The sequence below is a fragment of the Capricornis sumatraensis genome, chromosome 2, assembly GCF_032405125.1.
Source record: "Capricornis sumatraensis isolate serow.1 chromosome 2, serow.2, whole genome shotgun sequence".
Taxonomy (NCBI): domain Eukaryota; kingdom Metazoa; phylum Chordata; class Mammalia; order Artiodactyla; family Bovidae; genus Capricornis; species Capricornis sumatraensis.
Genome location: NC_091070.1, coordinates 59,452,501 through 59,466,018, shown reverse-complemented (window position 1 = coordinate 59,466,018; position 13,518 = coordinate 59,452,501). Strand labels below are relative to the sequence as shown.

General features: G+C 39.2%; 1 protein-coding gene across 1 annotated transcript in view; it reads right to left on the bottom strand.

Annotated features, from left to right (window-relative positions):
• L2HGDH (L-2-hydroxyglutarate dehydrogenase) overlaps positions 1–13,518 on the bottom strand; it is a 48,836-nt gene that overhangs the window by 2,082 nt on the left and 33,236 nt on the right. Inside the window, exons 7-9 of the mRNA XM_068965033.1 lie at positions 12,033–12,200; positions 10,627–10,784; positions 9,402–9,533 (exon numbers count right to left, since the gene is read on the bottom strand). Coding sequence (XP_068821134.1) covers positions 9,402–9,533; positions 10,627–10,784; positions 12,033–12,200 — 458 coding nt within the window. The remainder of the gene's footprint in view (positions 1–9,401; positions 9,534–10,626; positions 10,785–12,032; positions 12,201–13,518) is intronic.

Here is a 13,518-nt window from a genome sequence, read left to right as displayed (position 1 = left end):
CCTGTCAAACATACATCCTTAGCCTAAAATACACAAATGGGTTCTTTACAAAAGTAGCAGATAAACCCATACTTAATTAGAGTAGATGTATTTTTATTTGAATTTACAAAATGAATTTATTAAAAAATCAGTCATTAGAATATAAGGCTCTTCTGATTGATACAAAGCAAAGCAAGAATCATATGTGTCAGTTACATTCCTACAGCCGCTACAAACTTCTATGTATTTTTGTATTTTGTTTTGGTTGAATACTATTAAAATTTATGGAGAAAAATATTTGCGAATGGCAGCAAATTCTTGTTTTGTAGTTTGTTTTTATTTTTAACAGTTTAGCCTTTAATATCAGGATAACCTTCAATCAAAGAGAAATGACCTGGAGAAGGAAATGGCAACCCACTCCAGCATTCTTGCCTGTAAAATCCCATGGACAGAGGAGCCTAGCAGGCTACAGTCCAGGGAGTCGAAAGAGTCGGACAAGACTTGGCGATTAAACCTTGCGTTGCCTTACCTTGCCTAGTACAGTAAGATCCTTTAATACTAAAAGTTCTGCGTTATAACACTTGAGTTTACAAGTTAGATTTTTTTTCTTTTTAGTTTTTAAAAAAAGTTACAGATAAAACCTGAATAAAATATTTTTGGAGTCCAAAAGTACCTCCACTGAAACCATGTAAGAAAACCCAGTTGAAAACAGGTGCCTTTTATATACCACCTAGACTCAAGAAATCAGGCAACAATATTAAACAATTTTGAATGATTCTGGGCCAACGCAGATAAGCACATGAGAAAGATACAAAGAACAATAGGAGAGTACTATCCTCTAAGACCTCAGACTAACTAAGGAAAGATCATGATAATAATAGCTTTTTTTGTTTTTTTACCAAGTGTTTAATCCATGCTAGGAATTCTCTCATTTAATCCTCACAGCTCTAAGAAGCTGATATAGTTTATATTTAACAGCAAAGAAAATAGAGAGATTAAGTAACTTGCCTGAAGTTACACAGCTAAAAAGTTCATTTGTAGAGAGATAAGTAAGAATTACAACACTGAGGGTGAAAAATTCTATAATAAAAGTAAGTAATTTGTAATACTGAAGCCTTCAAGGAATCCGGACAGGAGATTTCTGAGCTGTAAAGATTTCCAGGTAAGAATCAGATACATCACTACAACACAAAAAGACAGAATGGGATGGAAGCTGAATTTTCTTAGGGTAAGGATACATATAGCCTATTGGCCAGGGTATGGTCCATTTAGGTACATTCTGTGTTTATAAATTCTCTCAACTCATCAAAACAGCATCTCTCCTCTCTCTTTTCTTGAATAATACTCCTGTTGCTGTTGTGAGCATCTCTATGAGTTTTCCGGTCCCTCTCCTTTTATCTCCCAGAAGGCCAAATGAGGGGACACACTGTGGCATGACCAGCTACTGATGTTGAGTGTTCAAACAGCTCTTCTCTCCATGAAGGTTTAGTTATTATATTCTCCTTACTCCTTCTGAGCAAAGAGAAGTTAATGCTAATTAACTAGTTAAAATGTGTCTATGCTTATTTATTCCTCTTACAAACACCAACTATTTTATCAACATCCCCTACATTCCTGCCCAAGTATTCAAAACCTATAATCCAAACTGTAAAAAACAATACACAAGATAAAGTTTTTCTAAGGAATTTAATGTAGGTTGAACTAAAGTAACTCTTTCATATGAAATGTTTAAATTATCAAATTCTTCATGTGTTCATGTTCCCTATTCAGCACTTAATGAAGTGAAGTCGCTCAGTCATGTCCGACTCTTTGCGACCCCATGGAGTGTAGCCTACCAGGCTCCTCCCTCCATGGGATTCTCCAGGCAAAAGTACTAGAGTGGGTTGCCATTTCCTTCTCCAGGGGATATTCCAGACCCAGGGATCGAACCCTGGTCTTCTGCATTCCAGGCAGACACTTTAACCTGAGCCACCAGGGAAGAAGAGCACTTCTCCAGGGTTTTTCTTTGCATGATTCCATATAGGCCAGAATTGAATCTTGCACAACACTCCTATTTCTGCCCTGGTGTCTAGATTTGTGTACATAGGAAGTATTCAATAGAGGCTTCCCAGGTGGCGCAAAGACTCCACCTACCAATTCAGCAGACACAGGTTTGATCCCTGGGTTGGGAAGATCCCCTGGAGGAGGAAATGGCAATCCACTCCAGTATGCTTGCCTGGAGAATCCCATGGACAGGGGAGCCTGGTGGGCCATAGTCCATGGGGTCACAGTCGGACATGACTGAGCATACAAGCAACTGCTCTCTAGAAAATTTTAATTGTTTAACTTTTACTTCTATTTTAATAGCTGAAAGAACAAATGATTCAGCAAATATAATATTTGCAAAGTTAGCTATATTTAGCTATTTAATGTTATTTCTAGCAACATATTTTGCCCTATTTGTAACTAAATTTAATACGAATGCAAGCCTTAGACCCTTAAATATGTCTAGAAACAACAGGTGAATATGTAACTAATGGCATTCATTCTTCTGAGAAGTGTTGCATTTATTGCTTTATTATTCTGTGGCAGGCATAATCCTGTGGGCTAGAAAACAGCTATGACAGGCGACTACTGGCATCTTTGTTGCTTAGTTGCTAAGTTGTGTCAGATTCTTTTGCAACCCCATGGATGATAGCCCACCAGGCTCTTCTGTCCATGGGATCTCCCAGGCAAGAATCCTGGAGTGGGTGGCCATTTCCTTCTCCAGATCTTCCTGACCCAGGGATTGAACCCATGTCTCCTTCATTAACAGGCTGATTCTCTACCACTGAGCCACCAGGGAAGCCCACTAACATTTTTGGCCAGTTTAGTATTATATAAAACTTACCATGGGATCTACTGTTAACCTAAAAATAGAAGTTCACATGAGCATTTTTAAATTGGGAGTGGTGATACAGGGCAAGTCAACCATTCCATCTTAATTTCCAAACTCGATGGAAGGGTATAGGGTATTTTTATTATTAATATTCAACCAAACTGGGCTGCAACAAAAGGACATGTAAATGTTTTGTGAGGACTTGAATAACATGAGTACTCTGTAATGAGGGTGATGGAGTTCTATGAATCCATTAAATAAAGTGTTTCATGTTTTTTTTTTTTAAGTTTCTAGTTGTTGGTTATCCATTTTGAATATAGCAGTGTGTACATGACCTTCCCAAACTCCCCAACTATCCCTCCCCCACTCTCCAGCAACCATAAGTTCATTTTCTAATTTGCACACAATGCATTTTTAGCTCGCAACACTGTCCTCTCAATTTTTTTAGATTTACCTTCCAATTAACTAATTTTCTCTTATGGGAGGTCTAACCAGCTGTCTAACTTAATCATTTGAGTTTTAAAATTTAAGAACTATATTTTTCATTCCTAGAAATTCTGATTATTTGGTTTCTAACTTTGCCTAGGGTATTTTTTATATTATTATTCTTTTTTCAGTTTACTTCATTGCTTCTTTAATTCACTGGCATATACTTACTTTACGGTTTCTAATATTACTATTACCCTAAATTGTTAGGGGTCTAATTCTAGTATTTATTCTATCTGCTTACTCTCACTATGGTGCTCTGTAACTTTTGCTGGTGAGTTCCTATTCAGCAGGATTTTATCTGGGGGAATAGTGTGGGGGCTGGGTTGAAGTTATGTCCTTCTACAGAAGGTTTTATATTTGTTTTTATTGGTAAAAATAAATATACTGACATATTTGCTTTTATCACTACAAATAAATACACTGATATATATATAATATAAATAAAATGAACAGTATAATGAACTCTCATTTATCAGAAGCTTCACATTACCATTCTGGGAACACTCTTTTTTTTTTAAATGGGAAATCTTAAACATGTACAAAAGTAAAATGGACAGTATAATGAACTCCCGTGTACGTATTACCCAGTTTCAATAACCAACACAGAGCCAATTTTGTTTCATCTGTACCCCACTCTGTCTACCTCTCTCCACTGGATTATTTTAAAACAAACTCTAGATTGCATATCATCCTGCTTCAATGTATATTTATCGTAAAAGGATTCCTAATAGTAAGACAAAACTACTAATTGCTTCTTGATAAAAGTGAAAAAGGAGAGTGAAAAAGCTGGCTTAAAACTCAACATTCAAAAAACTAAGATCATGGTATCCAGTCCCATCACTTCATGGTAAACAAATGGGGAAACAATGGAAACAGTGACAGACTTTATTTTCTTGGGCTCCAAAATCACTGCAGATGGTGACCGCAGCCATGAAATTAAAAGACGCTTGCTCCTTGGAAGACTAGCTATGATGAACCTTGACATCATATTAAAAAGCAGAGACATTACTTTGCCAACAAAGGTCCGTCTAGTCAAAGCTATGGTTTTTCCAGTAGTCATGTATGGATGTGAGAGTTGGACTATAAAGACAGCTGAGCATCGAAGAATTGATGCTTTTGAATTGTGGTGTTGGAGAAAACTCTTGAGAGTCCCTTGGACAGCAAAGAGATCCAACCAGTCCATCCTAAAGAAAATCAGTCCTGAATATTCATTGGAAGGACTGATGCTGAAGCTGAAACTGCAATACTTTGGCCACCTGATGCAAAGAACCGACTCATTTGAAAAGACCCTGATGCTGGGCAAGATTGAAGGCAGGAGGAGAAGGGGTCGACAGAGGATGAGATGGTTGGATGGCATCACCGACTCAATGGACATAAGTTTGAGTAGGCTCCAGGAATTGGTGATGGACAGGGAGGCCTGGTGTGCTGCAGTCCACGGGGTCGCAGAGTAGGACACAACTGAGCAACTGACCTGAACTGAATGTGTATGGGTATGAAAGTTGGACTATAAAGAAAGCTGAGCACTGAAGAAAATTGATGCTTTTGAACTATGGTGTTGGGGAATACTCTTGAGAGTCCCTTGGACTGCAAGGAGATCCAACCAGTCAGTCCTGAATATTCACTGGAAGGACTGATGCTGAAGCTGAAACTCCAATACTTTGGCCACCTGATGGGAAGAACTGACTCATTTGAAAAGACCCTGATGCTGGGAAAGATTGAAGGTGGGAGGAGAAGGGGACGACAGAGGACGAGATGAATAGATGGTATCACTGACAAGATGGACATGAGTTTGAGAAAGCTCTGGGAGTTGGTAATGAACAGGGAAGCATGGCATGCTGCAGTCCATGGGGTCGCAAAGAGTCGGACACAACTGAGTGACTGAACTAATTGCTTACTATCAACAATATTCAGTTTGTGGTCAAATAACCCTGATTTTCACTCACTCTAATCTGTTTAAAGTGGGAGAGTGAGAGGGAAAAGTATTAGTTTGAAGCAGGATCCAAACTAGACTGGGTCTACACTTAGCTTACATTTCCTAGATCAAACTGGTGGAACAAATTGAAACTTCAAGTGTTTGTGAGTGCAGGCCCAGGGTTCTAGACTTTTACAGATTTTCTTTCTAGACTTCCTTCTCACTGAGAGTATCGCCCTTCCAGAGTCCCTGGCTTTACAAAGGATCTCATTTCCAACTTTTCACCTTTTACGGACCCAAGGCTTTCTTTCCAGCACTTGAATGGCAATTAAAATATAAGTCCCTAATGTATCTTGATTTGGGTGGTAGATATGAGTTTATATAATTCCAAAGTTCATTGAGCACTTAAGATCTGCATATTTTATTGTAAGTGAATCACATATCAATTAAAAATGAAACTCAAGTTATATTGACATCAAAATCAGAAAATGCTCCCTATCCTTCCAGGTCAGCATTAGCATTCCTCTTAATTCTTGGGTTTTCAATTTCCTCTTTGTTTTCATCTCTGATATGCCCTTATTTCCTTGTACTCTCAGCAATAAATATTGCAAAGGGTTTTTTATTATATTTTCTCGACTCTCATAGTGTTTTGTAATGTGAAGGCTACCACATTCTCTAGATTAGTGCTCAATCAGGGGAGATTTTGCCCCCTAGAGGACATCTGGTGAAGTCTAGAGACATTTGGGTTGTCATACCAGGGAAGTACTGCTGGCATCTAGTAGGTAGAGGCCCGGGATGCTGCTAAACATCCTACAATGAATTGGACAGTCCCCCCACAGTAAGAGTTATTTGGCCCAAATGTCAATGGTACCAAGAATGAGAAACCATTTTTTGCAAAAGGGTCTGATCACCTTTATTACAGAATTTCTGGCTTTTACCCTTGCATTTCACAATGATATTGTGTAATCTTTAGCTATCACTTATGATGAAAACATCTTGCCTGAAAATTTACTTGCCTGAAAAATACCTCCCAAGAATGGTATTTTCAAAATGAAGAATGGAAAAAAGAGGGGATCTTGGCAAATATGTTTTCATGTTTTATGTCCTTACAATGCTAACACATACAAACTAGTTAGATTATCACATCAAAATTAATCACAGAACAAATTAAGGGGCTTTAAAGCTAAAATTAAGAATCTTAGAGATCATCATTTAATAATGAGAAGTTTATATACCTAATGCATATATTTGACAGGCTGTCACTTTATATTTCAGTCTAATGTTCACCAGTAAGTTACTGCCCAAGATGCTCTGGCTAGGCAATGAGAAGTCAAGCTGTATCCCCTTTGGAGGCTACTGCAACTAAAGGACACCATCTTGAGCTAAAAATCCCACTAAAAGTGCTGCTTTGGTTCTTTTTTACTATCCAGAACTGCCTTATATGCTTCCACCTCAATATTAATGATAGAGCATTTATGGTGTCACATGGGTTGCAAGATATGCAGGACCTGGGCTCCAGATGGTGATTGCAGCCATGAAATTAAAAGACGCTTACTCCTTGGAAGGAAAGTTATGACCAACCTAGACAGCATATTCAAAAGCACAGACATTACTTTGCCAACAAAGGTCCGTCTAGTCAAGGCTATGGTTTTTCCAGTGGTCATGTATGGATGTGAGAGTTGGACTGTGAAGAAAGCACCAAAGAATTGATGCTTTTGAACTGTAGTGTTGGAGAAGACTCTTGAGAGTCCCTTGGACTGCAAGGAGATCCAATCAGTCCACTCTAAAGGAGATCAGTCCTGGACATTCTTTGGAAGGACTGATGCTAAAGCTGAAACTCCAGTACTTTGGCCACCTCATGCGAAGAGTTAACTCACTGGAAAAGACTCTGATGCTGGGAGGGATTGGGGGCAGGAGAAGAAGGGGATGACAGAGGATGAGATGGCTGGATGGCATCACCAACTTGATGAATGTGAGTCTGAGTGAACTCTGGGAGTTGGTGATGGACAGGGAGGCCTGGAGTGCTGCAATTCATGGGGCCACAGAGTCGGACACGACTGAGCGACTGAACTGAACTGGGCTTCAAAATGTGGCAAAGCCTAATTATATCATTTATTATGATGATGATTATTATTTAAGATTCTAAGGATGTAAGGTGTGGAGAATAACATAATGAACACAAATTTTTTAATCAAACAGCTTAAGAAATAAAGCATTATAGATATGGCAGGAGGCCCCTGTCAAACTCTCTGGATCCCAATCTCTTCTTTCCCTAGAGTTAACTTTTCTCTTCAATTAGGTATTTATCACTCCCATGTTTGTTTTTATTTTTACATGTGAAATCCATATACAATATGGTATAAACATATAAATGGTATCAAACATATCTTCTACAATTTTCTTTTCATTACTGATAATTTCTTGCATTTCATAGCTACAGGAATCAAATGGAATTGCTAAATATGTTCAGCTTCTCTTTCTTCAGAAAGAAACTCATATGTGATTGAGTTGAACTGTCCCCAAATGCACCAGTCTACCCTGCTGTGTGTTTTCTACTACATGGTAATGAGACTTGTAACTGAAATCCACTCCCTTCCTCCCAGAGACAAGAGTATTCACCAAAACTCACAAGCTCCAAGCTCAGTTCTACTATATGAAATACACTGGTCTAAAGCGTTTTCCTCAGACTTCTACAAAAGTGTGGTAATCAAATCTAGGTAGTGAATTCATTCCAACTATTTATGTATAGAATTCACTACACCCATCTGTTGTATTTTCCAAGGAATATTAACAGCAGTAAAAGACACTTGATTTGACCCATCTATTTTCAGATACAAAACATAACAAGACTGCTAAAAAAGACCACTGAAAACATAAAAGCCTTCATTTATAGGTGAGTGAAAGAACATAAAACCTAGATATTTTTATCCCTTCCATTTCAGAAGGTGAGTAGAGGGGTGAGAAAGATAAGAGTAAAAACATTTGCTCGGTTTAACAGTTCTAAGCATTCAAAGAGCCTGGTCTAGGAATGACACATAAGTCAGATTTAGACCAGGATGCTACCCTGAGGGAGACAGCTGATGTGATCATTGCTCTCCTCCTAGATACAGAGTCGAGCTGCTGACATTTTACACCAGGCGAGTCCCGCAGCTGTTACTGAGGAGACAGAGACATGGTGCTCCAGAGATTCATGGAGGGATCTGTTCAGGGAAGAGGGAGCCTCAAAGACCATGGCTGATTAAGCCTAACAAATGGCCGGTTCAGGAAAAACGGTGAGCACCCTAAAAATACCACCACAAAGGAAACAGGCTTACGTGGTATTTAGGACAAATAAGAAAATTAAAATATTTTAAATAGTCCTTCCTTTGTCCCACACCCCTGTAGCAAGGACTTCAACTGATTGCTACCGTACTATTTCCCACTCCTGTTCTGCAAATAGTCCTTGAGTGCAATAGGACCCAAGAACCAGCAAAATAAGTAGAGAGGAAGCAAGGTAAGACAGCAGGTATGAGTTCTGTTTCTAAAAGGTTTTAAGAATCAATTAAAGTATAATGTTTTAACATGCTTATTACCTAATTAGGTAACATGGTGATCAATGATCTTGCACAGAACTGAAGTCAGAAGGCTTTGGAATCACAAGTAGCCAGGAAGATTAAAAAACTTTCAGGTGAGATGTTTTATTATGAGTGATAGCTAGACACAAGGGTGAAGATGGCATCATAATATAACTGCAATGAAGTACAGCTTAGTGCTGGTCTCTCTAGACAAGCATAAACAGACCTAGTTCAAGCACTAAGGGGAGTGAGGCAGCAACACCCAAACTGCAAGGGGAAGGAGCAACTTGTCAAGAAAGAGAAAAGTGAAAGAAAGAAAGTGAAGTCGCTCAGTCGTGTCCGACTCTTTGTGACCCCATGGCCTGTACCTACCAGGCTCCTCTGTCCATGGGATTTTCCAGGCAATAGTCCTGGAGTGGATTGCCATTTCCTTCTCCAGGGGATCTTCCCAACCCAGGGATCAAACCCGGGTCTCCTGCATTGTAGACAAGCACGCAAAAATTCAGGGCACACACTAACTGCATGGGTGCTTAGAATCACAAAGTCAGACCCACCTCCCAAGTTCACATAGGTCATGAATGCATTTACAAACCTTATAGCTTTTCCTTACCTAAGTATATCACTGATAGTAATTTCAGGGATAAACTTTTGAAGGTGCTTCACTGTTGCACTGAGAAAACATGCTTTGTATATTTCATTAACTCCATAGGAGAAATTCTGGAACACCAGTTTAATCAAGCCACTGAAAGCAAAGAAAATAAAATCTTCATGAGAAAGAATTCTTTATTACTGTAAAACATCTCTACAACTATTAGATTCAGGTTGGGGGGTGGCGGGGAGGAGGGTGGAACCACAGAAATCTAGGCCAAAACACCACATATTAAAAAGAAAATCAACTTGTGGCCTACGTTAAAAGGAAACTTCATCGAAGGAATACCTTCCAAATTCCAGAAGTAAACACCTTTCAAATTCAAATTCCCAGAGGGTGCTGGTTTCAAACTAAAACTAGGATTCTATAAAGCCTGCCCAAACCAGGGCTTTCTAATGCAATGTTACCTGCTCTTAAAACACACCTAAAAGGCATTTACAGACTTTTTAATTCGGGTACTAAACATGTGGGACATTTACCCTACTTCTCTTTAGTCAGCCAGAGGTCAGATACACTAGTAGTGATTCTCAAGTGAGACTCTGGGGAGCCTGTGCTCATATGTATTTTTACAAGCACACAGCTGGGAAGCCCCACCCTAAACTGGTTTCAGAATCTGTGCAGGGTGAAACGCAAATAGAGCTCTGAAAGCTTTCTAGTGATTTTGATGATGTGAAACCCTCCAGCAACACTGCTAAAAGGTCAAAATACTTCAGTGAGTTATTCCTTGCCAAGTAAAGGATCTGCAGTTCATATCAATGTAGCAGTATTGCTAAGTTTCCAGAAAAGGAAACCTTGCTTACCAGCAGTTTCTCCAGGGGTTTTCAAAATCATGGTGACTACCCTGAAATGATCTTATCAAAGTAAACCATCTATTGATTTTGAGAGAAACTTTCTTTCCAAACTCAACTAAAGGTTAGCAAAACAAGATTTGGATTGTCAGACAGGGGATCACTCTTGGCTCTTTTTTAACCAACACATCACCCTGGCTCATCAGAATTTTCTTGAAGTAGTTAAAATGTTATGCTTATTTCACAAAGCTCTTAATTCACATTAATTTTTTTTAAAAAACCAATATACCAATCACAAATATGAAGATTTATCCAAATAAACCTAATATCAAGAAAAAATTTTTTTCCATATTAAAAGTATAAGCACTTAAAATCATTTTTTAAGGAAATTAAGTTACCTCTTGATGATTATATCCATAATATCTCTGGCACTGAAGTCAAAGGGTCTGTAGCCCTCTCGTTTAAAGGCAAGAACTGCATTTGGCCCTAGCCAAATATTGCCATCCATCCTTGGTGTGAAGTGAACTCCTAGGAAAGGAAATCGGCTATCGGGGACCTACAGATTTAACAGAGCAAACAGAGCCCCATTTCATACTGCATTTTATTATACACACAAACATTGAACTGGTAATATAAAACACCTTCTTCCCATGTATTTACTTGTGATCTGTGCTCAGATAATACTTTTCTACATACGTGCTTCTGCTTAGAAAGGCCACACAGGAAACCTGATGCCATGAACATGAGGCACACTGTCCCATCTATTCCTCTTTCTGGGTAAAGAAAAAACTGTCCTACTTTAGGTTATTCCCCACTCCTACCGTCCCCAACTAGGAATCTACACAGCTGACAAGCAAAATCAGAACGCCAGAAAAAAACCCACCTTTATAACACAGGCTTTTGTCAAGTGGGAATGTAACAGGTTAGAACAGATGATGGAAGTTTTGGCAAGGTTAAAAACACTGAATAGCTGAATACTCGTAGTTCAGCCCAGTAGGTCCAGACAGAAGAATGAGCTTTTCATTTAAATGCCTATGTCTTCTACACCATGAAACTACAGAGTGGCCACATCCCCTTTCTTGCACTTATAGATAAGTGAACTAAGAAAGAAGGCTGGCATCTGGGCTTGTTATAAGGAAAAGTTCTCTTAGGAATACTCCTTCCAGAGAGAGGCGGGAGAATCAGGTTCTTTCCTCACTGTTCTTCCTGTGGTACACTCAAGCTTTCCAGTACTTGTGAGCAAGTACTGACAATTTAGCGTTTCCCTTGTGGCTCAGCTGGTAAAGAATCTGCCTGCAATGTAGGAGACCTGGGTTTGATGCCTAGGTTAGAAAGATCCCCTGGAGAAAGGAAAGCCTACCCACTCCAGTATTCTGGCCTGGAGAAATTCCATGGACAGTATGGGTAGCCATGATATCAGAACAAAGATGTAGGGATTTAACCCAGAGAAACGGGTGGAATGCTTGAACTAAAAAACCCTTTAAAATATCTCTTGCATCTAACCCTGGGAAAAGTTTTTGTCTCATTTCCTTTTTGCCACAAGCATCTTGAGAAAGCAGAGGTACCATGGCATGTGTGTGTGCTCAGTTGCTCAGCCGTGTCTGATTCTTTGTGACTCTATGAACTGTTACCCATCAGGCTCCTCTGCCCATGGGATTTTCCCATGGATAAGAAAATGGAGTAAGCTGCCATTTCCTCCTCCAGGGGATCATCCCAACTCAGGGATCAAATCTGTGTCTCCTGCATTGGCAGGTGGATTCCCTACCACTGAGCCATCTGGGAAGCCAAATGTATCATTACCTACCGGATAAATATTTCCTTTTACAAGATAGCGCTTTTCTGGCTTCAAGACTAGGTAATCTCCCCGGAATGGTACAATTCGAGGATTGGGATTGCAGCCACTCAACTCGGAAATACGGTCTGAGTAAAGTCCTGCACATGTCACAACATACTGACATTGAACCTCCTCTCCCTAGGGCAAGAGTAAAGAACAGTGACTTCTGGGAAGCAGAAAGAATAGGTGATAGCAAAGACAATAAAGGCACAGATATGGATCATTCATTCACTCATTTACGGCTGCATCACACAGCTTGCAGGATCTTAGTTCCCTCACCAGGTATTGAACCCAGGCCCCTGCAGTGAAAATGTCCTAACCACTTGACGGCCAGGGAATTCCCATCTTTTTATTCTGTTTAAAAGATGAGATTAAATACAAATATCAGCAAAAGAAGTTCTTCAGCATTTAGTTGGAAGGTAGAAACTTAGAGCAGTGGCACACACGAGGATATCACCTCAAATTTTGTACTTTAGAGTTACAGTGTTTGACCTAGTGAGGATACCTAACAAGCCACATGCAGACAGCTCTTTTTTACAAAGACCTACTGTGGAACTTCTTCACTACTTATTGCAGGAAGAAGCCACCTTCATTTAGGTGGCCTCAACCCATTTGAACTCCTCTGTATTTCAAATAGCTTCTCCTGTCTTATCTAGGGGTAATTATCCTGTTACTCTCAGGTTGCTTCAAACTCAACCCTTGCTCAATTCCAACTGTAATCTACCCAGCAACCAAGGTCTCCCTACTGATCAGTATCTACTTTGCAAAGTGAGGCTACTTTTCAACCCTCATTTATTTACTGAGAATGCACACTATGGTCAAGGTTTGCGTTAATGACTAGGAGACTACTAATCTTAGGCTGTGTTTTCTCATAAATTTTATTTGTGATTATCATCTGCATATTTTTTGCTTTACTCTGATAGGATTAGCCAATTTGTGACTCAATTTCCTAAATGATTTCATTTAACCCTAATTCCCTACCGTACTCCATTTCTATTGCTTTATTTCTTACAGAGGAAACAACTAATACCTTCTCGCTCCAGGTAATCTCATGTTCCCAGATTTCCTTACAAGAGGACCTGTTTCTGAAGCCTTGAGGTTCTCATCTGCCTCAGTGTTCTCTTTCTTTCTAGGCTTTACTGATTTATCCTTATCCTATCTCTGTGTTCATCCTATTTTTGCCCAGCTACCAAGATAAGCCTCTTTTCAACAGTTATAAAAGCACACTTCAGACAAAAATCAGATGAAACTTCTTTGCAGTTAATTCAAATTAGCTAGACTAAACTCATGAAAGTTTTAAGACCCTTGAAGTCAAAGGACTATGTCAACAAAAATAAAAATGCCTCTTCTAAGTAGGTTAATATCTTTTCTGTTCATCTAGAACTATATACCAGAAGTACAAAAAAATTTTCACATGATATTAATCTACTAGTTACTACTTGAAAAGTCAGCAATT